Source organism: Syngnathus typhle, linkage group LG14 (assembly GCF_033458585.1).
Source record: "Syngnathus typhle isolate RoL2023-S1 ecotype Sweden linkage group LG14, RoL_Styp_1.0, whole genome shotgun sequence".
Taxonomy (NCBI): Eukaryota; Metazoa; Chordata; class Actinopteri; order Syngnathiformes; family Syngnathidae; genus Syngnathus; species Syngnathus typhle.
In genome coordinates, this window is record NC_083751.1 from 9658342 (window position 1) to 9685885 (window position 27544).

At 44.1% G+C, this 27544-nt stretch overlaps 2 protein-coding genes and 1 long non-coding RNA gene across 7 annotated transcripts; all 3 read right to left on the bottom strand.

The window, feature by feature from the left end:
* Nucleotides 1–114: 114 nt before the first annotated feature.
* On the bottom strand, nucleotides 115–15081 carry LOC133167021 (uncharacterized). The gene is made up of 5 exons (XR_009717890.1): nucleotides 15034–15081; nucleotides 13737–13864; nucleotides 13232–13330; nucleotides 521–623; nucleotides 115–437 (listed from the first exon to the last, which is right to left on the bottom strand). It is a non-coding gene; the product is annotated as an uncharacterized LOC133167021 (long non-coding RNA).
* psmb11b (proteasome 20S subunit beta 11b) lies at nucleotides 3467–5110 on the bottom strand. Its single transcript, XM_061297505.1, has one exon. The coding sequence runs from the start codon at nucleotides 4501–4503 to the stop codon at nucleotides 3721–3723; it is 783 nt and encodes a 260-aa protein (XP_061153489.1). The 5' UTR covers nucleotides 4504–5110; the 3' UTR covers nucleotides 3467–3720.
* Nucleotides 15082–15940: 859 nt separating the features above from the next.
* Nucleotides 15941–26548, bottom strand: slc34a2b (solute carrier family 34 member 2b). 5 transcript variants are annotated; one of them, XM_061297500.1, is made up of 15 exons: nucleotides 26444–26548; nucleotides 25627–25692; nucleotides 23261–23451; nucleotides 19763–19825; nucleotides 19555–19689; nucleotides 19085–19213; nucleotides 18867–19010; nucleotides 18652–18763; nucleotides 18382–18577; nucleotides 18156–18251; nucleotides 17823–17934; nucleotides 17394–17561; nucleotides 17117–17233; nucleotides 16831–16955; nucleotides 15941–16769 (listed from the first exon to the last, which is right to left on the bottom strand). In XM_061297500.1, the coding sequence occupies exons 4-15, from the start codon at nucleotides 19815–19817 to the stop codon at nucleotides 16230–16232; spliced, it is 1929 nt and encodes a 642-aa protein (XP_061153484.1). In that variant the 5' UTR covers nucleotides 19818–19825; nucleotides 23261–23451; nucleotides 25627–25692; nucleotides 26444–26548; the 3' UTR covers nucleotides 15941–16229. The 5 variants fall into 5 exon arrangements, with proteins under 5 accessions (XP_061153484.1, XP_061153481.1, XP_061153485.1 ...); XM_061297497.1 differs by having other exon boundaries at nucleotides 23261–23541; XM_061297501.1 differs by lacking the exon at nucleotides 25627–25692.
* Between the last annotated feature and the right edge of the window lie 996 nt (nucleotides 26549–27544).

Here is a 27544-nt window from a genome sequence, read left to right on the forward strand (position 1 = left end):
ACTCGGGGACTTTAACCACCTCCTAATAGCACCACGACAAATCTATCAATTCAGTGCAATCATGCAAAATAAAAGAACATATATGTGCCAAGTACGATATCCGTAGCAGTTCACAATCATGAAAAAAATGATTGGAAAGTACAGAATAAAGATGTGACGTGAGTTTTACCATTTTGGTGGACACGTCTTTGATGGCGTCAAACTTGGATGAAAATGTTGGGGTCCATGAAAAAGATGCTTTCAGCTTTAAGGAAATGGCGCAGGCGGGTGTACCTAATATTTGGGGCCAGCAAAGTTTGCTGGCCGAGAGGGAGTCGTTAGTTAAGGCCGCGTGGAACGACGATGGAATTTCACCGCCAGCGTTTTCTACCCGCTACACGCGAGTGTAATTCCTCTGCTCGGCTTCACGCTTCTTTGATGGGATTTTTATTTCCCGGCTGGAGAAATAGTTTTAATGAAGTGAGCGTTTCACTGACAATTTATGTGCCGCTGCGCTCGGCTTGTTCACCAAGCTTATTACCTCCATCAAGGAGCTCGTGTGCTGAAAAGCGGTCTTGTATGCATCGGACTTCTGAGAGGGAGCCTCTCCGGAGGACCACTAGCTGCTCCCAAAGCGGAAATCCCTATGGAACAAAAAAACACTGTGGTTAATCTCACAGGAAGGAAAAAAGTCTAACATGGCGGACGGTGCACGCTGTCTTGGATGCATTTTTAATATGAGGAGTCTTGACTCGCAACTAATCCGTCCGGATTACGGGACGTTAATCCCAATCAAAGGTCTTGAGATGTCGTTCGTGGCCGTCTTGTTTATACGAGGAATTTCCTTTAATTTCTTTATGGAAACAAAAGCGTCTTAGAAAGATCTTTGCATAGACACGCAGTTCTCAAGTGGGTTTAGTAGGAAATCCTGTCATGTGACCTGACTGAAGCTTTTTGTTATTTAATCATGATTGTTATTAATGGCCCAAATAAAATCTTAGGCAAGCAAGAAAAACATTCATACAGCTTCCAAGCAGTTGAGCCCTATCAATTCCGCCAAGCAACAAGTGACCATCCATGAAGATAAGGAGCCAATCTGTTGCAATGTCTGTTCGCCAACAATAATGCGTCACTGAAGCAATCTCTGCCTCTATAGTGCATTCTCAAGATAGCACTAACATTAGCGTCGAGTGCTAACGAATAGCATCAGTGTCATGGTGGTGCTTTAATCCGATGGATATGTCAATGCAAAAGTGGGTCAACACATGAAGGTAGATTATATTACAATACTTCCAGGCATATATTCTTTATCCTCTGTGAGGGACTCATATTTTTGTATTAAAGTATTGTTTCCTTGTAATTGTAATGTGATCGCTGCAAAAATCTTGTCATCAGGTTAAAAATCAGCGACAAGACGCTGTTACTAGTCATTTTGAGATAAAACGAAAAGGAATAATTCTCCAGCCCATTCTGTTTGTCGGGGGATCTGTTAAGAGAGCAGAGCCTTCTCATTACAGTCGCTCTTCGCATGCCTCGTGGGTATGTGGTGCGGTTATCAATGCTAAAACTTGTGCGCAAGCACATTGCAAAGCCAAGAGGCCATCGATCCGTCGCTCCTAGGTCGGGAGCAAAGCTGGGTCAAACAGGTTCTTGACCTGCACGCTGAAAGAAATATTGGAATTTGTTGTTAAGATAAACACTAAAAGAGTAAAATCAATGAGAAATCCCAATGACCTGTTAAGGGATTATCAGCACTGATGTTCCTTCAAACAACAAATATTCACACACACACGCTGTCGAGATGTATTACTCAAGATCAAGTACTGCTTTCTTCTTCTACTCTTATCTGATTGTGTGTTCTTGTATATATGGCACAATACGGCCATCTGCTGTAATCACACCTTATTTCTTTCATGTGTTATATCTCATTGTACCGCTACAGTTTGGAAACTAGGTTTGCTAACATGGCTGACTTCCTATTAATGAATACAAACAAGTGACCTGAGTCACGTGTGTGTGTGTGTGTGTGCGTGCGTGTGTGCGTGCGTGTGCACGTGTGTGTGTGTCCAATTGTTTATGACAGCAATACTGCAGAATTTTGGCAAGGCAAATTTGTTTTTGTTCATCACCCAGTCGTAGATTGTGTTATTAATGAACTTACAAAGTCAGCTTTATTATGGATGAGCCTCGCTCTATTCAATCATACTTGTCTCGTTAAGAGGAGGCTTAGGATGCACCGAGCGTGGTCTTTCACCTCCGCCTGGGATTTATTTGTAACCACGCACGCGTTAGCTACCGCCAGGAGATGAAGAAAAAAAAGCACACTTAATTATGGCGTCAAGGTTTGGATGTCTCGGCATAATCCGGACACACTGCAGGCCGTCCACCTTTGTGCTATCTTCGCCTTCAAATAGACACCCAGGCTTCGTCTCTTTTTCTTCTGCGACTCCTGTGATGACTTAATTTACGAGCAAACGCCAGAAACGGGCCACTTCAGCACAATCTTGCGTATTCATTAAGCGGCAGCGGGAAGTTTCGAGGTATCCCCGTGGCGTAAGGCCGCAAATCCATTTTCGCCTCATTATCGTTTATAGTGGCCATATGGAAATCGATCAAGAAGGTCGCGCAGGTAACGAGCGCCGCTGGAGAACGTCGCACGACACATCATTTTGTAATTTGTAAATAATGGGCAAAAGGGGGGAGGGAAATTGAATACTGCGGACTTGAATTCAAAAACCATGACACTGCCAGATACACCCAAAAAGATAATAAAAAGCAAAACAAAGTTGGAACAAAGACGCTTAATCGAGTGGATGTCCTTAATTGTTGTACAGAGTCACTTGTAAACTTTCCAGCGGCAATTTGTTTGATAGTAAGGCCATTCCGCATTCTCAAAATGATTACATTCATCAATAAAAATATAAATTACTATTATTTTACGAAGAAATATATTCGAGTTAAATGGACTAAAACGATCACGTATTGAAATGGACTAAAATGTGACTAAGCATTGCTGTCCAAAAGACAGACCCAAATTAAAAATGGCTGCCAAAAACAACCCTGCATTTAATTGTTTACTGACAGCGCCATCTGGAAGTACTTGTGACGTCACGCTTAAACGCTCAAAAGTAAATGTGCCATCAGCAGTCGCTCTGCACACAAGTAAAAAAACATCCACATCAAAATGCGGGGCCGCTGCATGCCTCCCATTTAAGCACGTTGTCGTATCGGCGCAAACAAAGCCCGAGCTATTTACGAGAATTACACGACACCAAATAAGAAGACAAACAAGGCTGGAGGCAACTGCCTGCGCTCTTCATTAATTTACAATTTGCTCAAAGGATGCCATAGCACGTCGCCACCACTTCACAACGTGTGCAGACAGTTTTGGTACTCACTGGCACATGTGAGGTCCTGCTAGGAAATCATCACAAGTGGTACAACTACTTAGACTCAAAAGTCCAAGAACTGAAAATCATTTACCAATGCAAAAAATACTTTATCAGATGTGTTGCTCCTCAACTAAAAGAAGTGAGAAAGCGACAATCACAATGCACTTTGAGTGTTTTATTGAACAGAACAAGCAAACACAAAATAAAAGCAGTCACTAGGCGCATTAGCGTGTGAAAAATGTTGCATAAGTCACTGGCGAGTTTAGTTCATCTAAAACGATAAAGGTTCTCCAGGACCGGACTTGGGACTACTCGTCTAGCATGCCTCTTTCCCAATTTGGTCTTACTTTCAGAATTGATCATGTCCCACCTGAGCGCTCTCTCTGTAATATTCGTCTTTCAAGTCCTCCCGCTCCCTGCGAGTCCACCCCGTGGATGTGACGCGATAGATGTCCACGCAATTGCCCGAGTAGGCGTCCCTGTGGGTGGCTCTGTGCACCGCCTCCCTCGCCACCCGCGTGGCCTCCTCCGCCGTCATCCCCCACTCTACCGCTTGATCCAACACGCCGTAGGCGTAAGGTGATCCCGAGCCCACGGAGAAGAGCGTTCCCTGGAGGCGCGTGCCGTCACTGCATATGTAGAAGGCGGCGGGGCCGCTCGCATCCCACCCACACAAGATAGTGCCTACACACAGCTCGGTGCCCTTGAACGGGAGCAGCATGTGCCACAGCAGCTTGGCGGCGCCGGCCGTGGACAGCAGCCGGCCGTGGCGCAGCCGATAGAGGCGCAGCTCCCGAGCCAAGATCCGCTTCCAGAAGGCGCAATCGGCCGACGTGCCCGAGCTGGTTGCCACCAGGTGGCTGTGGATGGGCTTCACCTTCTCGGCGTTGGGGCTGGCCACCCGGCCGTTGCAGCTGGAGCGGGTGTCAGCCGCCGCCACCACGCCGCCCTGGAAGGTGAACGCCAGAGTTGTGGTGCCGTGAGACATGGCGAAAGGCGGACGGTGCATCATCGTGCTGCTGCAGAACCGCAGGGGATTTTCTCTAAGGCGCTCAGCGACCGGGACGCAAAAGTCCAAAAAGCTCGCAGGCCGAGCGTCGCTCCGGGATTTCAACAGGTCCTGTAACGCCATCGCACAAGTGCGTCAAGATCACGCTAATCCGAGGCCCTTCGTTGATTCTACCAGATGGATCAGCAGGACTTCTAAACTCTTGTTCTTCATTGATCTTCCGTTACTGCAACCCTTCATTATCGGCTTTATCCGCTTCGATTCTTTGTTGATCCGCTCTTTGAGATTTTTGGCGGTCGCCCAATGGTTTATCCTTCTTGATCCTTTGTTATCAAAGCTTTCTCACATCTTCATTCATTTTTCCTCCATTTCTGTCCATCATTGTTGACTTCAGTACGTCGTGTGCTGTCCGCTCTTTATACCCGAGGCATCGGCTGTGTTTTCCGCTTCGCTTCTTTGAAGCCAAACATTCAGCAGCCCGTGAGTCATGAGTCTCAGGTCCCTTTTCAGATCACATTTCATCAAAGACACGTTGAGGCGGCGGCCGACGAGGCGGCAGCGGCCGGTGGATCAAATGAAGTTAGACTCGACAGTTTTTGATGCGTCCCTCCCGTGGTTTGTTCTCGGATAGAATCTCAAATTGGGTGACTAACGCGAGGTCGGACCAGCCGAGCGTGTGTGAGGTATCCCATTACGGGCACGGCATGTAAACACGCAACAGCAGAAACTCTGCTCGGGCCGACATACACCGGAACCGACGCGCAGCTGGATCATGTCTCAACTTTCAATTAGTTTCCAAGTCAACACACAGCGCTATGATGGCTAAGCGCATCTCCACCGACTGCATGCAACATTAAAATTGCACCTCCAGTCTGGTTAATTTGGCAGAAGGTTGTAAAAATGCGCTCGGATTACCTTTGAGTGCATGTCGGTTATCATTTTTAACCAGCCTGGATGTTGCAATAAAACACGGAGACGTTTCAAGGGAGCCCTGTTTGTTTCCCCTGCACTCTGTTTCGAGTCTATTTCCAACCGAGAATATTCTGCGTATAATTTTGTACTTTGTATTATCTACAACAAAATGTATGGATCGTCTGGCTTATCTTAATAAATGGATGTTGATACCCTTTGGCATTGATCCTTTCTTACAATTTTTGATGATCTCTCGTGATGTATGATATCAAAATTAAAGTTATCAAAACTAGCTCCCTGACAGAATCGTTGTTGTTTTTTTAATCTTTACTCCTGCCGATTTTAGCTTAGCAGGTTCTCTCCTTTCTCAGGTGGGAATACATTTCTCCTTTTTCCCAGCAAGTGCTCTTGTTTTATGGCCAGACATGGAGGTCACTCATTCTTAATTCAGCATCACAACCCCAATCGGGTCCCGAGCCTCACGCGGCTTCCGCCATCATCCGTCACCTTGATGGCGACAGCGTCCGTGACTGCGTCGTGACGCCGCTGGGCAGACACCAGTGGGTTGCGGCCGGCGTCCACCCGATACCGGTTGGAGATGGCGTGAGATGAGCCTGAGTGACAAAAATGTGTGTTTTGGGAGATGAGAGAAGCATGCAAGCGCACGGCGTATTCATCACGACCCTTCGGGTCTCCTGCGCTGAAATATACGAGAGTCATATCTTCTGCAGACGGGATGTCGTCATTCAAGCGTGCGTGACACAAAGGCCAACATGAACACCATGAACGGTCATTTTATATTTTCCCAAAGAATAGAATCTGACGCCTTTGTTGGCGTTGCACAGCATTGCGTTGCACAGCATTGCGTTGCGCTCCCGCAAATGGCGACATTTGTTTAATGATTGCATGCAGAGCTACTTTCCATTTTGTGAATTGTTGTCAATCTGTTTTTGGAACAGCTGCCAGCTCCCCGGAGGTGCTTCCATTCCAACTGGGAAAGTCCACGCCATATGGAGCACTTCACGGCTGAAAATTGCACATGTGCACTTTTAGATGTTCACGACTACTGGGTTTTTGACGAGTCACCAATACCGATACTAAGCACTGATACCGCAAGTACTTTTGAGACATAAAATTTCCGCTAAAAACAAAGGCAGATATTTTCTATTCTTCTAAATTTTCAATTTCTACTCCTTGATTGTAATGCATATCAAGGCATACCCTCTTTGGCACTTTTTGTACTTGAACACTATTGAGTGGACGAGACACGGACATAATGAGTGCTCCACGTGAAACACAAATCTGTAAATAGCTTTGATTGGCATGTTGAATAGCGCTAATTACCAGAGATGCAGCAAGACGGCCAGGGGTGCACACATCACGTGGGATTTTGCAACCAATCACAATGGGTCATTTAGGAGCTGCCTCATCCCCTGCATGCGTGCAGCTGTCAAGAAAATGACGCCCCGAGTAGCGTTAAGAGGATGAAGAGCGCCGCCACTTTGAAGAACATCTGCTCAATTGTGAGCACTTGGAATTGCAATGAGAACATTGCACACTTCAAACTGCAAAGATCCTCACTGTTCGTCTCACTATTCCCTGCAAAAACAAGAGTCCAGCGCCACTTCAGGACTTTAAGGCTGATTTGAAGCCAATTTTGAGGGGTCAATTTATGGCCTGACGAGGTCCCAATCATAAATAAGTAAATCAGAAACAAAATTCATTGGACTCAAAACATTTAACATTTCCTTCAAGGTAACAAAAATACGATACATAAATCTGTTTTGTGGTGCGATAAGTTCAACAATTTTGTTTTTTGAAATTCATCCAAATTGTCCCAAATTGAAAATTTAGCCATTTCTGTGTTCGGCCAGGTTCACTCGTGGATTTTGTCATTCTTTCCAGGAGCGCGTTCAACGAAAAACAAAAGGCTACTTGGCAGGGGGCTGGGTTCCACGTGGCTGTCACAGTTTTTATTCTTTTTTTTTTCTGCCTCGGTGTGGCAAATTGTCAGCTTAGCCACACACGCGTACACACGCTGTTCGCTAACCACATGCTGTTCTAAAAGCCATAACGTTATTTAAGCCAGCTGTCTGTGTTTTCTCGAAAAGATGGCTTATCCTCCAATTAACACACACGCAAACACGTTTAGCCTCTTTGCCAAGCGCTGTTTACGTACACACTTTGCGGAAACGTGCCTGCCGTCCACATACACAAGCAACATGAACATCTACGAACATCTATGAAGACATCTGTCAGCTAGTCACTACTAAGTACAGACTATTTGGAAAAGGGGTAAGCAAGTCCTGATACCAGGTATTTTCAGGTATCGGGTACTAGGGGAGGCCGCTGATACCAGCGCCCGATACTCGACACGATGGCAAATCATCGTCTGTGTCAGGGAAAAGAATTCATTGTGTTAAATGAAATAGCATTTTTTTCAAACGTATTAGTGGTATCGGTGGCTACTTAAACTGATATCGGTGTGGAAAAAGGTGGCATCGAATGTTCTGTCAAATTGGACAAGCTCGAGTGTCTCCATGTTGCTGATGAAAGCACTTTGAGTCTATTTGGAAAAGATCAAATGAAATGCTTGCTATTTCAAGCACCGCCTTGCTAGCCGTTGTTGTTTTGTGTACGTGTGTGCACGGTGGCACTTATTGATTGGCTGATTGATGCCCGTTCCTTCAGGGCGTGTGAGAAAATAAGCTCCACCCGCACGCTCGCCCGCCCGCTCGCCTTCCCTACCAGTGCACTCATCAATCTGTTTGCTGTGGCATGAATACCACTTCCTGTTTCCTAGCTCGAGGGCTCAATTAGCGCCTGGAAAGGTTCAGGTGGGTGCACCGCTGGGATTTGACGGAACTTGCGGGAAAAAAGTAGACGGAAACATTTAACCTGGCAATTTGGCCGTGAGAACAGCCCAGATGTTCCGTGGAGGAATGAAGTTCACGCTGCATTAAACAAACCGGATCCCATTTGCAATTCGATTTCCCTCAATGGTAGAAGGGTCCAAAATACGGCCCAAAGTCATTTACATCACATTGGAGTATTTTGCATAGGTTCTGATTTTGTTTCCATGACTGACCAATTTGTGAAACGAACACAATTGTCATGAGTCGATTCTCCGGAAAGTGCTGACTACGTATATTTGTCAAGTACATATTTTGGTGCCCAGCTATCCTGTTGCCCGCCTTGTCTGTGAAACCCAAGCATCTACAAAACTGCAGTGACCAACAGACACCAGAAGATAGCAGAGTTGTGTAACTTTGCAGCTTTTGATTCGAAGTTTGGGTAAAAAGCTCATTTCCATACAGCAGACATACAAGATGTTTTCCCACGTTCTCTTGTTCATCCAAACATCAAATGGCAAATTTTGCCAAGCAACAAGTGACCCATAAAGCAAGTCTGACTATTCTTTCAAGGATGAGCCAATGGCGGAGCGGCATTGGGCACACGCCTGCCTTGTGGAATCCTAAAGGCCGCAGGCAAAACGTACTCCTAATGAACTTTCACCATTGTCAAATATGCATTTGCATTTGCATTTTCATTTCATCTGCATTTTTTTTATGAAGTTAGTTCGACGGACTGGGTTGCATTTTTTTCAAAACGACTTTTATATGCAAATTGCTTACAGATATATATAGAAGAGTATCCATGTCCTCTTGACCGCTGAGGTTTTTTTTAACCCCATTTCATGCAAACTTTTTAAATAATATATTTGCTATGATGAATTAAAAAACTATTTATATTAGAGAAAAAATGTCAACTCTAGGATTGCTATAAAATAAATGAATCAACTTGAACATCAACGGAGCAGGAACACACGGCGACAGACAGCAACTCGTATCACCGCTTATTGGATCCGACCTTATCCGAGTGAGGCCGTGCCCAGGCGGCACCGGGACGCCTGCGAGTGGAATCCCAGGATGCACCGGGTTCTCGCTTTTATTAGCGCAGCCAAGCAGACGGCCCACGGCTCGTTTCAATGACGGCGGCTAATTCAAGGTCGCAACCTCATTTGATTTGCATATCTAAAAACGCTGTGGTTGCCCGGCTCACAAATTGCAAAATGTTTCTCTTTTATCTCATGAATATAAAGAAGCCGCTGCAGCTGGCGGAGCTTCAGCAGCTTTATTCTGAGATTGGAACTATTTTAGGGTTGATATTTTTCATCTTTATGGGAGCTGAATTATAAGTCATTTGTCTTCTTTTTTTTTTTACCTTTAAAAAAAACGCTCAGTGGAGATGTTGGATTTATGACTTGGGGGCTCTCGAAGCACAACCCCAGGGACTATTGGGAGGACATTAGCTTCAGTTAGTCTTCACGTTATTACCAGCATCCCTCACACATGTCAATATTGTGAAAAAGATGTTAAAACCTATTTTTCAAAGCAGAGTCTCTTTCTTCTTTTGCACCCCCACCCCCTAGAAAGAAATTTCCAGCTTTTCCCATTCATTAGTAACCAGCAGTGGGACATATTTCAGCAAAAATAGTTTTGATCAAAAAGTTGGAAAACAAACTTCTCATGAAAGGAAGACCCATGCCAAGTCCAACGGTGACTTTGATGCTAGTTTTTTTTTGTTTCTTTGTTTGGTGACACTGCAAACTAAAAGTGAGAAAGGGTTTTGGGTGACAAATAACTAGAATGTATTTAAAGATTAACAACTGAGAAACACAAAGCAGGGCAGAAAATCATTTCTTAGTGAGCAGTGTAAAAGAGTAGCGGATAGCAGCTCACACTTAGCGTTTGTTGTGAAATGATCTCCAGGCAGGAAAAAGCATGTCTCCAATAATGTTTTCGCCACTTTAACTTCCTGCAATGTTGTCAGACTTCTCACAATTATCACTATAGTTACAATTAGATGGCTAAAAAAGCTGTTTTGGAACCTTAACCTGCTTTAATAGAAAAGATATGTTTGCAAATATCTGAAAAAATATTTGCAAATTTGAAATTAAAACATTCTGCATAAAACATTCAACAAAAAAAAAAACAGATTTCTCTTTATTACTGTTTGATATGTAAACTGAGTACTGTTTTTGTCTATGTTTTTTTTTCTAGAGAACTATCCAGGAGTGCATTCTATCCCAGAAGATGGCGCTGTTACAGTTTAATGCACCTCAATTGGTTTTCCAATTAAACAATAGAAAAAATAGTTTGCTTTGCTCCAAAATGTGTCTTGCGTGTTTCTAATAAAAGATGTACACTCAACCAAGTCAATAGTATTTAAGTATTGTGCAGCCATGTCTTTATATTGTCCTTCACCGTGTTGAAATATTCATGAAGATATGCGGTCATAAAGGCAACATGGCTTCGAGATAGTTTCCCTTCATTTCCCCATAAGTATGGAACACGGTTGCTTCATGTGACCACAACACACTTTTCCACGGTGACTCGCAAGTCTTGACATACTTTACGTATTCAGCAGTAAAACGTCGATATCTTGGCTGTAATTAACACTTCCAACACTTTCACAAATTCATACAACCCTCAGAAATAATACCATCTATTTTGCTGTCTATGATTGTGTGAATGTAAAATGGCTGCCACTTCAAACTACAGATCCCTCTGGTGTATTGTAACAATATCCAACGCTCCCTCTTGTGGCGTTAAGGGGAAATACATCTTGTGACTAAATTTTGCTATGCTATGCTATGCTATGCTATGCTATGCTATGCTATGCTATGCTATGCTATGCTATGCTATGCTATGCTATGCTATCCAACTTGTGTTGCTGCAGAGTTTCATTATCAGAGGACGGAATGCAATCTGCAGGCAAATTAGCAAAAAAACTCCGATTATGCAGCAGCAGATATGTTACACAAAATTCTCGATTTTCATTTGGCCTCAGCCTCCGCACGCGTGTGGCGTTTATCTGCATCGCCTAACTACTCATTATTGCTGTGGCGCCGGGCAGAGCGTATCCACACACTCCGGGGGCGTGAATGGGGGGCGACAGATTTACTCGTCTGTAATCTCATCGGGCGGCGATAAACTTAATTAAACTTGGCCGATGCTGCCATAAAAACAGGCCAGTGCATTGTGCCTGCTGTTTATTATGATTGTTATTATTACTATTATTAGTTCAGCTGCTCATCATCAGCTCCGCTGCTAAGCCAACCAAGGACAAACTTTTTTTTTTCAACAATCATGATCATACCCACAGTGCTACGGTCTAGCCTAGCCCAGGGCACTATAGCAAAAAAAGGCAATGTTAGCCTGTCATCATCATTCAACATGAACTTTGTCACTTGATTGACTTGAACATAAACATACGGCGCTATCTGGAAAAAGTTGTGGTGTACCAAGTCTTTTTGTTTTTCCATGGCCCTTGGTGTAAAAGGTCTGACACGCACTTCCCTAGAATATCCCCGGAGGAGGAGGACGAGGCAAAGAAGTCATTCTTCTGTCTGTCTCTGTTTGATATTCAAAAGGGGAAAAGCCTTCAAAGCTGGAGGAAAGTCAGAACGTTGCACTTCATTCCTGCACAAAGCTACGCTATGCATTAAAGGGAAATGTACTTTCGGCAGTTTGCAAACACATTTGATTAAGGCTGCGTTAGACACATATAATCATATCAATATAATTTCTAGTAGTAGTGTGGTCGCTTAATAAGTGGAAAGGAATGTGCAGACTACATGAATTTGTTTTCTTCAAAGTATTATGGAACAGGATGTCCAGAAAGGGAGGATAGATATCTCAAGGCCGATGGGGAACGCGAAAAACAACTCGTCTTTGTGGTCCAGACACCTGTGCTGGGCAGGGGAAAACCCAAACGAGGAGGAGATGACCATCGACCATCGACCAATCACCACACAATAATTTGCATGCTTGAATATTCATATTGTGTTTCTTTAAAACTGGGCAACCCGGAAGAATGTGTCGTCTTTTCTGGTCACGAAGGCACACGAGTTTTTGTGTTAAGGACCCGAGACCCAGGCGCCTGTATTAGCTTGCTTTGTCAGGATTAAACAATTGGTAAATTCGGTCTGATTGATCTACTGGTCTTCTCTTTGACAGAACGAACTCGCAAAATTGTTAGGTGCGCCAGTGTGTGGATTAGAACATAGCAATTCTTGTGTTAAGTGTTGATCGCAATTTGGAGTCAGATCGTATCCTAACAGCATATACTGTACCATATTAACCATTCTCCTTTGATAAATTTGGCGCACGTCTGCTTTTAATAATTAAAACGTGTGCCAATGCAAATAGGTCGTGGTCCATAAATAAGACATTAAAGAAGACACTTTGGAGGCCCAACTGCGATGGCTGGCTGGCTGGCTGTCGTCTTTGCTGAGACTTGCTGTTGCCTTACATGCCTCTAGATGTCGCCGTTTCCTCATATTTGCAAGTCAGACCCTGCTGGACAATTTTGTCCATGGGAAATAATTTCAAGCAGCTCATTTGTTCCACAATGGCCAAAAGCAGCCACTGTCACAACTGTCGGTCCTTTATGACTGTCAGTCCTTGATTATGCTTTGGCTTTGGTTCTTTATTTGGTTACATAGACGATTATTGATAATGTAGTACATAGTAACATAGTAGGTCCTTATTTGTTCACAATACATCGTTTTCTCTAATAAAGCTTTGCCTTCTATTCCTTTCGCATCCAGCTCCATTCTCTGTTGTTATTTTGAAGTTTTGTACATAAAGACTTTTTGATTTCCCACTCTCATCTACTGTCTGCTTCTGGGTCCAAATCCCGCGTTAAACGTGACATCTACAAGTGCAATGCGGAGCGAAGACAAGTGCACCAGTGGCCTCGAAATAGCACATCACGGCTATGCAATTCTGCTGGACATTGGCTTTTCCATTGTGTCAAATGATCCTTATTAAACCAGCGTGCTATGGGCCCCACTCAAGTCATAAAAAGAAGAAAGATTGTGGACATAACAAGCAGTTAGCAATGTGTAACGTGCCGTGACTTCTCTTACTACCTCTGAAAGCAGAAAATTGTCAGCTCAACTCCGTCTGTCCCCCATTTCAGGTTGGTGCCATCTTGTTTGTCGCTGTGAGAAATTCTCAGCCTTTACGCACTGTCAAAAAGACAACTTTGTGGGGGGGGGGGGCTAAAAGAGTCATTAAGTTGAAACAACTTTCAGTTGCCGACATTTGTGGCAACAGTGTTTGTTAGCACAACAAAGCAAACAATTTGCTAAGTTTGTACTATTAGCTATGCAAACTCTCTTTGTTGAAAATGCGAGAAAGCTCATTTTCGTACGAGCAAAACTTAATTTTGAGTTGACCAACTCCAAACAACTATGACAGTTTTCACATGACAGAGTTTTGGTTTTTGGTTCTACTGACCTTGATTCAGCCTCGCCTTTTTTTTTTTTTGGTTGGTGTGCTAAACAAGGCAAGTCGATAAGATTCCTGAGTGGCCCCACACATTGTGCTATTGTTCATTCACTCACGCTGCGGCGATAGCCGACGTTTACTCACATATTTTGACTTTTGCGGAATGGATTTGCTGAACTGGACTCAACCTTGGATGTTGACATTCACATGAACGCTGACAAATGACAAACTCCCCCTGGCCTGTGAGTCATTTGAGTCAGTGTTGTTCTCATCTAAGAAATGAGACATCAATGAGTAGGAAGCAAGACAACAAAACATTGTCACAAAAAGTCAAGTAATTATATGAGATATGAATATATATTTGTCAGTAGCGATTCCTTCGTTTGAGTCGTTGGATCGATACAGTGAATCAATTCTTGTGATTAAATCAGTGATCGATCGGTATTGCTGCGTGATAATATTGATTTTGACCTCCGTGTCATATCTGTCGGACATGGGCAAGTGATGCTAAAGGTTCCTCAATAATTTCCTGAGGTGTGTGCTATCTGGGATTTCAAAGCTATAGTGGTCATAGCAACCGTCCTAATGTTTACTCACTTTGCCCGTTGCAATCTTCAAATAGTAATACGATGTTCCCCAGAGCTCAATTTGTGGGCCATTTCAATTTTATGTCACATCCACTTGACAGAATGAGACTATTTCAACATTGGAGTTTGTGTCACAGGCAGGTTGGCAACCGTGTGATTTGGAAAGCCAAAATCCAATTCCAAAATATATGTGATGATAAGATAAGAGCACACGGGCCTCAACGTCTTTCCAATGTGACACACCACCATTTACTATAACTGATACGCTAAATTAGCACCTTGTCTTTTGTTTACCAAGAAACATTTAATAATGGTTTTATGGGCAATATGATAGCAGTCAAAACATGTTATGTAATCTCCAGGAGGCATCCAAAGGGCTCAGCCCTTTTATTGTTTGCCGATCGTCCCTGCCACGTGAACGCGATAGGAGACGATACTTTGATTTGATGAAACGAGAGATTTGCTTCGTCGCTTTGAAATTCAACCGCCACGTGACAGCCTGTGAATCTGACATTTTCAGTTTCCATCTGCTTGTAAAATCAAGTCTTATCTTCAGCGTTATGCGGGAGGGCCCAAATACCAGCGCTGACAAATACTGGATGACCACAGAGGAAAACAAATTAAACTATTTACCGTCTTTTCCGCACCGTAAGCACTTAAAAGCCTTTCATTTTCTTAAAATAAACTTTTTGTCTGATCTAATAACTGCAATGAAAGACACTGTTCACATAAATTGGACGCAATCATTCAAGTGTTGACCTTGGACTTGATAAATCACTGCAACATTGTACGCCATTTGATCGACATGCATTTTCTAGTAACAAAAACAAGAGAGAGAATTGACAGATGCATACCATCACAAGCGCAACATGACTGCAACAAAGACCGGACGCAGACTGAGCAAAACCAGGAAAGAAATGCAAGCAAACTGACGAGACAATGACACATACCTTGAGTGGCTGGAGGGAGCTGATTGGTAGACGCCCGGGCGGGCGAGCGAGCCGACAGGTCCCAACGAAAACCCAACAAGCAGACATGACGTGAAAAAAGGGATAAGGGCAAAATTTGAGCAAACTAAAACAAAAGTCATCTTCATGGGAGCTTGCTTTTTGGAAAACTTTTATGAAGGCACTAAAAGTGCACTATGTCTTCTGGGAGAAAAAAAACTTATCTCGAGATTGAGATGCCATGGGGTGACGCTTTATAAAGTTTCTGTTCAAAGGCACATCAGATATGATAAGCAATGATGCTGTTATCAATTGCGTGTTTGGGCGTGTACGTGACGGCTCATGAAGTTTGAAGAACACCATGATTGCCAATATATACAACGTCAAATTGGCCTTTGTATTCTTCCATGCATGGTTTTGTTTGGATACCGCTGCTTGGATACCAGCTCAGTGGCCTAGTGGTAGCGTCTCCGCCCTGAGACTGGAAGGTTGTGGGTTCAAACCCCGGCCGGGTCATACCAAAGACTATAAAAATGGGACCCATTGCCTCCCTGCTTGGCACTCAACATTAAGGGTTGGAATTGGGGGGTTAGATCATCAAGATGAATCCCGAGCGCGGCACCGCTGCTTTTCACTGCTCCCTTCTCCCCCAGGGGATGGATCAAGATCACGCAGGGATGGGTTAAATGCACCCAGATATGTGTGTGACGATCATTGGGACTCCAGGACTATAGAAAGACGTTCGGTTCACTTTGAGTACCTCTGGTCAAAACCAGAAAAATGTCATGATACTTTTGTTGGGACAAGCAACAGGTTAAAAAAAAAAAGAGATAATTTATTTAATTCACACATTTTATCTTAAATACTGAAGATAACAAAGATGTAGATTCCACATTTAACATTCAGAATTTTCCATCCATAAAAAGTTTAGATAGCGATTTAGATAGGATTTTTATCGATAAACGGCCATCAGGTGAGGCGTTCCAGACAGTTCGTAGCACCGTAGCTGAGATTACAGCGTGGAGGAGATAGTCCAGCTGCGGGAATCATTAACGTCGAGAGATGACGGTACAAAAAATGGACACGTTTCACAAGCGATGCTTTTAAAGATGAGTCCCTACGATAACCTTGGCGTTGTTGTGGGGTGTGGCGGCTGAGTTGTCGTACAGCTCCAGGCTCTTCTTGTGCACGGCCACCTGGCCATCTTGGTCTTTCTGGCAGCAGCTGCAGCACTTGCAGATGCAGCAGCAGTAGTGGCCGCAGAAACCCAGACAAGACGTCACCAAGCTGTCCCAGGGCGCCAGTGAGTGCAGCGGGCGCGGTAGGAAGTTCCATGTGCGCAGGAAGGGCGGCAGGCAGCGAGGGGAGCGTGATTGCAGGATGTTGATCACAACCACAAAGATGACCAACACTACCACAGGCACCCCGACGCCGACCAGCACTTGCCAGCCGGCCAGCGACAGGCCGAATATGGTGAGCGGCAAAATCAGGAAGCACAGGACGAGGTAGAAGGCGGCGAACCAGCGGTACTCGGCCGTGCGGTTACCCAAGCCCCTGGCCAGCCGGATGGGGATCCGTGTAAACGGGATGGGATACCACAAAATGATGCCCATGACGTTGAAGAAGAAATGGCAGAGCGCAATCTAACAAGAAACGCACATGATTACAACCAAGACACGCCGGCACTTCTTCTTCTTCTCGTACCTGGAGCGAGTTGGCCAACTTTTCTCCCGGGCTAGCCATAGCCGCCAAGATGGCCGTAGTGGTCGTTCCGATATTGGAACCCAAAGTTAGAGGATAGGCCCGCTCCAGGCTGATGACGCCGATACCTAGTGAGACACGAGTTGCCAGAGGTTGCCAGGGAGCCAAGTCCAAAATGTGAGTGGCAACGGTCACCAGCCATTATCACCATCCGACCTCGGAGCTGTGAAGCTACCTACGAGGTTTCCGTAGCGCCGGCCTTCAAACTATTTGAATGACTTCAACTCACCGACAAGAGGCGTTATCGCTGATGTGAAGACAGAGCTGCTCTGGACGATGAAGGTCATCCCGGCCCCCACAAAGATGGCGATATAACCCGTCACCCAGGTGAACGGGAAAGGGAAGTCTGCGGCCATCACAGAAACAGGACAAATAAGGACGACGCAAGTCGGATCACCACACGCTTTGTCCCTGAGCTTTCTTCATCACGCGGTTCAGGACGGGAGGAGCCCGAGTGTGAGGTGTCAAGCGTCGCGGAAAACAAAATGTGTGGCGTTGTCCCTCACCTGTGTTGAGCACCTTCTTGATGACGACGGCCACCTGGCCCTTGAGCATGGAGTTGAGCAGCTTGACGATGAGGATGAGGCAACTGCAGAGGACGAAGAGCGACAAAGCCAGCAGAATCAGACCCACCGCCAGGTCGGGCAGGTTGGCGTTGGCGAAGATGTGGGGGCCTGTCGGCACACATGGCAAACGTGCTAAGCTAACTGAGAGACTGGTTGAATAAAAAAATAAAGTTAATTTCTACTGTCATGCCGATAGTGCTCTTCAAGGCACTCCGATTGGTATGAATAGTCTCATTGAGCAAGTCAAAGTTATTTGCAGAATGAGCAATCAGGACCAGTCAAAGGTGGTCATTGTCCAAGCGGGCCTCGGGCGTGGGGGGGTCATTGTCTCATATTCCACTTCAGGTATTTACTAAAAGGCTTGCTTACATTTCTCTAGATACTTCGTCCAGGTGGTGTTCATCTCAGTCAACGTTTCGTTGCCTTCCATCCAGCAGACGGCGCCCACGGGGCAGCTGTCCACTGTCTCGTTCCAGAAGGTCTTCATTTCCCCAAGAGACAAGAAAAATGGATCAAGCGGGTAACTCAATTGACTTGACTTAGGGGGGGATCGGTAGAAAGCTGACAATTCCGTCTCGTTAATTTCATCTCATTTCATAATTTTACGGCATCATGAAGCCACTGCAATTTCCACAAACCAGTTCATTTCTTAACATTGTCAAGTCCAGGCCATCCATTCAGCATCCAAGCATGTTTCCTTACCGTGTTGACCTTCTTCTTGCACCAGACTTTGATCAGACTCTTGTTTTTGGCTTCAGCGTCACCGGTGGCAATTCCAGCGATGACCGATTTATCCAGCTGAGAAAGGAAATACAAATCCTTAAAGAGTGTCGTGCGTACGCTGGTCTGCTACAATTGTGACTTGGGGGGGTCAAAAAGTCAAATTAAGAATAGTAGAGGCCAAGAAGATGCCGTCTGGCTGGTCCACCTGGATGATGGAGTCTGTGAGCGGTTTGGTGATAGTCTTGAGTAGGTCGGGCGCGTCCTTCCCAGTCTCGAGTTGGAAGGACTTGATGATGAGGTTGGTGAGCTTTTCCAGGACCTTCGTGGCCATCTCTAAGGGCAGCAGCACCAGCACGGAGAGCCAGTTGAAGAAGTCGTGCACGGTGGCGCCGGCAAAGGCCCTGTGCAGTGGACGGTGCAAAGACGCATGGTGACCTCCTTTGACACCAAAAACCTTTGCTGGGGTTTTGTCTACCTGCGGAACTCGTTGCGGTTGCCTGCCTGCATCATGGCCACGATGGTGTTGGTAACCGACGTCCCGATGTTGGCGCCCATGATGATGGGAATTGCTGACCTAACGTCCAGCACTGCAAAAAAAATAAATAAATAAAAATACAAAAACATAAGTGAGACAATTTATCTGGTACTATCCTGACGATGAGATTTTTAATTTGGGTCAACATTTCTTACATCCAGAGGAGACCATGCTGACCACGATGGATGACGAGGTGCTGGAGCTCTGCACCAACACTGTGACCATGACGCCAATCACCAGACCGGCCACCGGGTTGGCCAGGATCACGTTATCCTTAAAGATGTCGCCGGCGGCTTTGCCTGTGCACAAAACGCCAAAGATGACAACACGGCGAGAAAAATGTACAAAGCAGAGGCAACTTCATCGGGCTCACCTCCGACCAGCTGGAAGGCCGAGCTGAGCACGTCCAGCGAGCAGATGAACAAGTAGAGCAGTCCCAGCAGTAGGACCAGCTTTATGATGGAGGTCAACACTCGCATGATCTTCCCCTTGGTGTCCAGATCTGAAAGACACTTGGCGTCCGTCATCGAGCTCGAATTTTGCTGATGATGCCAGCTTAGAGGTGTTGCGCCAAATTTTGCAGGCGTTGGGAAAATGTTTCAGAATTAAGGGGACTTAGACCCAAGCTGTGTGGTGCTCCTTAAGAATTGGAAATGGCCACTTCAAAACTTTCTGTGCATTTTGAAGTATGGGTTCTTGAGACTTTTTTGTGGGTCTACTCATGACATACCTCCCTAACGAATGTCACATAGTTAAAAGAAACTGGCTTTGTTGGCTGAATTTCTGAACAGAAGTCAGACAAACGTTCTGCAATCTTAACCTCTTCGGTCCGACCGAGCTCACCTGACCACTTGACACCCGTGTCTTTGAGCTCCGGTAGGTCCCACGGATCCTCTTCTGCCACGTCGTCATTGACCAGGTCCACGGTGGAGTAGGACGACATCATGGCGCCGTCCTTCCCGCCCTTATCGTTGTCTTCTGTTAAAGAGGTACAACATTATTGGGCGGAAACAACGCGGGGGCTCAACATGGCGACTAGGCTGCAACATACCATAGCTGGGGGACGAGGGGGAGGACTCAGTCTCCACTTGTGGTCTGGGACCCATGACTGTATCTAGAAAAGGAAATCACCTTTTAGTCCGTTGTGTGTGAAAGAACATCAGACAGACTTTATTAGACTTTTTCTGCAATGTTATGCTGAAAGCAATCGTCACTTTGTATTTTTTTCCCTGATTACCGTTTTTTTCCATGTATAATGCGCCCCCATGTATAATACGCACCCTAAAAATGGCATGTCGATGCTGGAAAAAAAGCCTGTACCCATGTATAATACGCACCCAAATTTATTATTATTTTTTTTTTTTTTTTTTTTTTAAAGTCCTAATGATCGTCACACACGCATCTAGGTGTGGTGAAATTTGTCCTCTGCATTTGACCCATCCCCGTGTGATTTTGATCCATCTCCTGGGGGAGAGGGGAGCAGTGAGCAGCAGCGGCGCTGCGCTCGGGAATCATTTGGTGATCTAACCCCCCAATTCCAACCCTTAATGCTGAGTGCCAAGCAGGGAGGCAATGGGTCCCATTTTTATAGTCTTTGGTATGACCCGGCCGGGTTACTTAAGTCCGTAAACGTAAAATTATTTCAGAAAAAAGATCATCTTTGGGAACAACTGGATGTTATTCTGCCGGTCAGTATCAATGCGCATGCAGTTGCAAACTCGATAGCGAAGAAATATGTGAGACTCTCCACACTCCATCCGTGACAAGATTTTCTTCAAAATTTGTTGTACCATGATTTTCTTCAAAAATAAAATAAAATAAAATAAAAATTGTACCCATGTATAATGCGCACCCCAGATTTTAGGACAATAAATAAGTTAAATTTTGCGCATTATACATGGAAAAAAACGGTAAATGTAATTTGATTGCAAAGTAATAAGGCATGTTTTTCTGATTTTTAATGAAACAAATAACTGACAGGTTGGAGTTGCGCGCGGAAATTGGAACGCCGACAAACGCGTGTCAGACGGCACGCTAAGACATTTCTTTGTTAAGCGTGTGGCACAATTTGGAACTTTGTGGAGTAAAGAGAAGGCATTTGCAGATTTTCTTTGCGATCTCCAAAGGATCATTTTGCTTTCAACTCTCCCTTTTCCAAATCAAGCACAACATGATGGCATCTCTTTTCTTTTCTGTGCACCAGTGGTTGATGTCGGTCTTTAAGGAGGGCAAGCTCAAATTTGGATGCTGGTCTTTCAAGGAGGGGAAGTTCAATTTCGGCCTACATAATAAAATGTGTCGCTTTATTTACCTGCTGCTTGGTAGGGACAGAAACTGCGATAGAAGTCAGAAAGAGTGATAAAAGTGATTGATAAAAGTCAGTCTCCAAAATAACCTACCAGAAATAGACGCTCGGTTTGTCGCTCGTCGTTTAAAAAAAAAAATCTCCAAATGGATTAGGAAAGTCTCCAGTTAAACTCTGAACAGAATGAAAATTAAAAAATGCTCCCACTGATTCGCTCTTTTGGCCGGACGAGACCCCATAGACCCGGCAGAGTAGCTGGGCGTCCGATTGGCGGGACAAAGCCGAGCATTTATCCAAAGACTCGTCCCGTTTCGCTTCCCAGTTGAATTCGGTGGACGGCCGGCGTCTACACTTTTTAAAGCAGGGTCTCCAACCCCCGGGCCGCGGACCGGATACCGTAATTTTCGGACTATCAGTCGCGGTTTTTTTCATAGTTTGGGTGTGTGTGTGGGGGGGGGGGGGGTGATTTATACTCAGGAGCGACTTATATGTTTTTTTTCACAAATTTTTACTTGATCATTAACACATCACTTACTTACAAGTATAGTTGACCACTTCACATGTTATTTTTAGTATAGTTGATCACTTCACATGCTTTGATATCTTTATTTTGAGCATGTTCAAAACATGAAAAATAGAGAGAAAAAATCAAATAAAGTAATTAACACTTTAAAGCGCCATATCCTCTGGACATGTCCTCTGTCACTAGGACAGTGCTTCTCAATTATTTTCTGTTACGCCCCCTCCTAGCAAGAAGAAATCTATTCGCGCCCCCCCTCCCCACCGTGACTATCCTAACTTGTCTTGTAAGTCGTTAAATGTTACACTGTCGCAAACGTGACAGAAGTAACAATGAGAGCGCCACTGCCCCCTGCTGTAGTAAACGCGCAATTACACTTTATTCTAGTACTGCCAAAAAAAAAGCCTGTTCCCCAGGGTCACACGCGCCCCCCCCAGGAATAGCACCGCGCCCCACTATTTGAGAAGCACTGCACTAGGATGACATAAAGGACGAGAAATTTGATCGATGGACTTAATGATTTGGAGTGACACAAATGGTTTGATAATATTGTTGTTTATGTGATAGTTATTTAAAATATAGTTTATATATCGTTGTATGGGCCTGTGGAATAATTTGAACTGCGGCGTGGTACACAGCATTGTTGACAAAGGACAATCGATGGATTTAATGAATTGGAGTGACACAGATGGTTTTATAAACGTGTTATTTATGTGATAGTTTTTTTTAAATAACTCAATGTTACGTCAGGCCCGTTCTCAGCTCCTCGTTTGTGTTTGTCACGTTAGCATACCGTATCGTTTAGCCTGTTGTTGCTCGTTCATGTCTTTTCTTGGTGTTGGATTTTGTCGAATAAATTGCCCCCCAAAATGCGACTTATACTCCGGAGCGACTTATATATGTTTTTTTTTTTACATTTTTGGGCATTTTATGGCTGGTGCGACTTATACTCCGGAGCGACTTATAGTCCAAAAATTAAGGTAATTTGGTACCGGCCGCAAAAGACAGTATGAATAACTTGCATTATTTCAGTTTTATTTATCTGACAATCTTTTATTTTGATTAATGGACCAGATTCTCTCCTACACCTCGTGATGTGAACAAAACATTCCTCACATTACTCATGCTGTTGGCGCAATGTTATGAGGACGCTACGAGTAAAGTTGCTTAGGTGCGTTTTTATACCTGTCGTATCCTTGTATTTATCTACCACACCTTAAAAGCCGGTGTAGGCAACACATCTACTCAGTATTCATATCGGCTCCCTAATACTTTTGAAGACGTCACGCTATATTGGCTGAAAAGACTTTTAAGATTGTGGTTGGTCTGTTTTGCAAAAATGGGATTGTAGTTCAAACACGGACAAAAATTTCTAAAAACAATGTGCAGTCTATGATTTATTGATGCATTCGACATTTGATTTTTATTTGATTTTTCTAAAATTGTTTTGAGACGTTTTCTTTGCAAAACTCGACGTCATCAAACACCAGTCAATGAAAATATTGTCTGACAGAAATCCGGTCGTGGTACTAAAAAGGTTGGAATGGGTGAGAAGAAAGCTGCATCATTACCAGTGATAAGAAGCTGATTCTGAACAAAGGTTGAGCACGTTGTAACACATATTTGGTCAAAGACATGTACACACAACAGTATATATTTGATCACTTATTTTTTGGGGAAGCTGAGCTGTGCACCAATTGTCAATCGACTCTGGTGAGACTCACCTGAATTTGCGTGTCTTGTCTATGACTGAATGGCCAAGTGAGTTTTTTCCCGGGCTGCTGCGCTGCGTCACGCCACGTCTTCTTATCAACAGAGCCAAGAGAGGTCGTGCGACCTGGTGCCGAACTCCCGAAACCGAAGGGGGACGCTGCACCTGGGACACCTGCTGCTCGGTGGAGGGCGGCCTGGACTGCTGCTCTTATAGCTCCCCCCCCACACACACACACCCACGCCCACACACACACAGGAGGTGCAAAGGTCAGCCACAACCGCACACACCCGCCTGCAAGTCATGTATGTGAATGGATGGATGAGAAGAGAAGAAGCACAGTTTGAAGTGAACTTAGTTTCTCATTTTGTAAACATATTGGAGGCCAGCAATAATTGGTTGTCAGTGGTCTTCACTGCTTGACTATAAATAGGACGCCCCCTTCTGGATGTTGGGACAATGTACCCAATTGGACTCTGGTGAGAAGTAACAGTGCAAAATACTTTGTTGTTGTACACTCTCTCTCTCCCCCTCTCTCTCTCTCTCTCTCCTTCAAATCCAAATTCGAAGAAACATGCGCATGTATGCACAAACACACACACGTACAAACATACACACGCACACACACACACACGCACACACACACACACAGACACACCTACTCACACAGCTGTGACCTCACATTTATTACTCATTAGCAGTGCATTTACGGTGCCTCAATCGGCCCAGCGACAACTTTGTCCGCTGCATCTCCCATAAATGGTGTGAATACAAGTTAATGTTTCACATCAGGGTTACGCTCCATGAAAAAAAAAAACCATGATTGCTAAAAAAAAAAAAAAAAAAAAAAAAAAAAAAAAAAAAAAAAAAACAGGGTTCAACAGGTGTAAAATGTTATGGAATTTTTTTTACAGTGTAATGGTGGCGATGTGGAAAATGTGGAAATGTGCCAACGTTGTTACCAGAATGACCTTCAGACCTGTAAAAGCCAACTGGAACAGCTGAGAGGAGTCACTACATTGCTTCATCCAGGAATTAGACGGCACCGCCCGGCTGCATTTGTGCATCTTTACTCAGCTATACCATATTGAATCCAATTGGAATCCCAGTGAATCAAATCGCTCCTTGAATCATATTGCAACCCATGTATTGAAATATCTATCTATCTATCTATCTATCTATCTATCTATCTATCTATCTATCTATCTATCTATCTATCTATCTATCTATCTATCTATCTATCTATCTATCTATCTATCTATCTATCTATCTATCTATCTATCTATCTATCTATCTCTATCTCTCTCTCTCTCTCTCTCTCTCTCTCTCTCTCTCTCTCTCTCTCTCTCTCTCTCTCTCTCTCTATCTATCTATCTATCTATCTATCTATCTATCTATCTATCTATCTATCTATCTATCTATCCATCCATCCATCCATCCATCCATCCATCCATCCATCCATCCATCCATCCATCCATCCGCCCGTCCGTCTTTCTGTTTGTCAGAGTCAGAGTCAGCTTTATTGTCAATTCCTTCATGCCAAGACACACGAAGAAATCGAAATTACGTTTCCTCCATCCCACGGTGACGAGACACAGTACACGAGTAACATACAAGTAGAAAACGGGGGAGAGAGTTCAGGACCCCAAAAGCCTGGAGATCACAAACTTCGCCAGAGGCGAGCAGTGCTTGCATCCCACCACAGAGTCCCGGCACCATCTGTCCGTCCGTCCGTATATATATAGTAGGTGGAGAATTTGTGCCAATGCAAACTGTACAAATAATCAAATGCAGCTCATCGGCTGAAATATAATTGAGATTGTGTTTTTAGTTATGCCGCCTGTTCTTCTTCTGCCTTCGCCCGGCTGCATTTGAGTGACTTCATCATTTATCTGGCGCCGACACGGCCAATAAAAGCGTGGCGGCCGCGTGGATTTTAATATCTATTTATCACCGCAGATGCTGATAGCCTCTGTGGAAAGAACATCAGTGTTTTTTTTAATCATATTTAATGAAACCTTGACCTTGGTCTGCAAAGTGTACCAGTGGGAATGCAAGGGGTTGGGGGGTGCTTGCTGGCATCCAACAATAAGGAAGAGTCTCACAACATAACTTTTCTCTGGTTATTTATTGACTAACTCATTAAATGGCAGGTTTTCCCTCGTGTAGCTAACCTTTGACTTGGAAAGCTGCCTCCATAAAGTGCCACACAAACCCATGCGCACACACACGCACGAGAAATATGCGTGTGCAGAATAGTCTGCTGCCCTCTATTGGTTAAACTGTCTCAACACACTTGTGGAGAGTACCAAACGAGCGTTTAACTCGAATGTATTTGAAGGTATGGTACTTTGCATAAATTTGAACGTATTTCCTTACCTGTTCCAGTACGAAATGTGTGTTTTCTAGTTTCCATTTTTGGCATTTTCAATAGCACAGCCTCACCTGAGGAAACATGGACACATGGATTGAGAAACAGCACGCACTCTATTGCTATTTTAATCGATTTATTTAACTCCCAGTCTTGGCTGCGAATATGGTGGAGTTTTGCTTTGTTAAGGCTGTATTGAAAGTGCTACAAAATAATGTCATCAATTAGAATACAGATATATTTTGTTTTGGAATATTTGAATTCGTACATTTCCAAACCTGACCAGCAGATGGCAGCAGACTATAACGTGTGTTTTTTACCCCCTGTCCTCTTGCAATCAGTGGATGCTAAATTGCGTACTTTTACCGTCATCGATTAGAAAATAAATGTTAGAGGGCGTTTTGGATCCAGATGGCTACAAGATGACAATATTAAAAAAGATGAACACAACTGCCAAATTTGGTGAGCATTTGAAAATGTCAAAGAGTTATTTGACCATAAAGAGTTTTCCCTGATATCCCTACACAATTACGAGTAAAGGTCATACCAAAATTGCTGACTTCGCTTTTTTTTGCTTTTTTTTTATTACACGTGGCATCCTAAGACTTTCTTATGGGTCTGCTCATGAACGTGGCCAACATATTGAAGTCTCACTGTAAATGTTGATACCCGATCAGTGTTTGGCTGGACTGCTGATGTAGCGCAAAAACAACAAGAGAACCTCTCAGAATGTTGGTAAACAACAAACAGGTGGGGAGTGGACTCCCTAAAGGATATTGGCTGCCTGTTTCATTTCCAAAGTATGTCCTGTTGTCTTTGACTCACCCAACGCATCTTGCAGGGCCAGAGTCTGGAGCATGATGTCTGTCTCTCTTCTCACCTTCTCGTAGCTTCAACAACACGTGGCCGTCACATGGGAGCAACTTCCTGTTTCACAGATGGTTGGACAGAATTTGGGCTTTTGAATACAGTTGCTCAAATACAAACAATGTGCCATGAGCCACATTACGTACAACCGCGCAAGTGAGGGCCATGAAAATTGAAAAGATGAGCCAACAATTTTGTCTTCAAAAATCCTCAAACAAATTGTGTATTGTTTAATTGATTATATTTTTAATTGTATATTTGATGACCGATAATTTAAATCTAGGCTGTATGTTGTGGAAATCTGACAGTAAAAATGGATCTGAAGATGAACTGATCTCAAAGTATCCAAAGGCAAGAACATAAATAGAAGCCATCATAAATAAGAGGATCATAAATAATTTCCACATCAGCCAGGAAACATTTACTTGTTTCTCATCCATGCTCAGGTTTCACTATTTTCTCTCGACACACACCGGCAGCATCTTGCCGTCTTTAAAGTGCAGGTCAAAGGTGACCATGCCAAGTGGGAAAAGTCCATCTGCCGCTGGAGGAAGCTAGCGAGAAACGAGTCTTCATGCATTTTCAAGGTGAGCTCGTAAAACCTTCTTTTGCACTTTGCACGGGTGAGAGTTCGACCAGGTGAGTCAACACTCAGTATCGTAATTCCGCCATGCTGTGTCCGTTTTGATTGCGATCCATACACGGATATTGATATTCATGTTCAGATATTAAATTATGAGAGGAAACAATTGCTGTCAATCTCTCTTTTCAAAATCCACAAAGCATAGTGAATAGACATGAGAGAGAGCAAGAAGGAGGGGAGGCCTCCTGCTGTGACCACCAAACTTGAAACGTGATGGGTTTTTTCTCTCTCTCTAACGACTTTCCCTCCTTCAATAACATTTGGAAGATCCAAGAAGAAGAGGCCTGCCTGTATGCACAATCTGGAGGCAATTGTTCACGCCTGGCCGAGATGTGCCTTTCTTCTTTCTTTCCTTTTTATAACACGGCTCTGGGTTGAGGTGGATAAATGTCCTCATTTTACGAGCCAATCAAATC

Coding starts and splice junctions, on each gene's coding strand:
- slc34a2b (XM_061297501.1), bottom strand. CDS start 19,817: ATGGGTCCCAGACCACAAGTGGAGACTGAGTCCTCCCCCTCGTCCCCC. Junction 18,578..18,651: donor AACCGCAACGAGTTCCGCAG/GTAGACAAAACC, acceptor TCCACTGCACAG/GGCCTTTGCCGGCGCCACCG. Junction 16,770..16,830: donor AGTTGGCCAACTCGCTCCAG/GTACGAGAAGAA, acceptor GTTTCTTGTTAG/ATTGCGCTCTGCCATTTCTT.
- psmb11b (XM_061297505.1), bottom strand. CDS start 4,503: ATGGCGTTACAGGACCTGTTGAAATCCCGGAGCGACGCTCGGCCTGCG.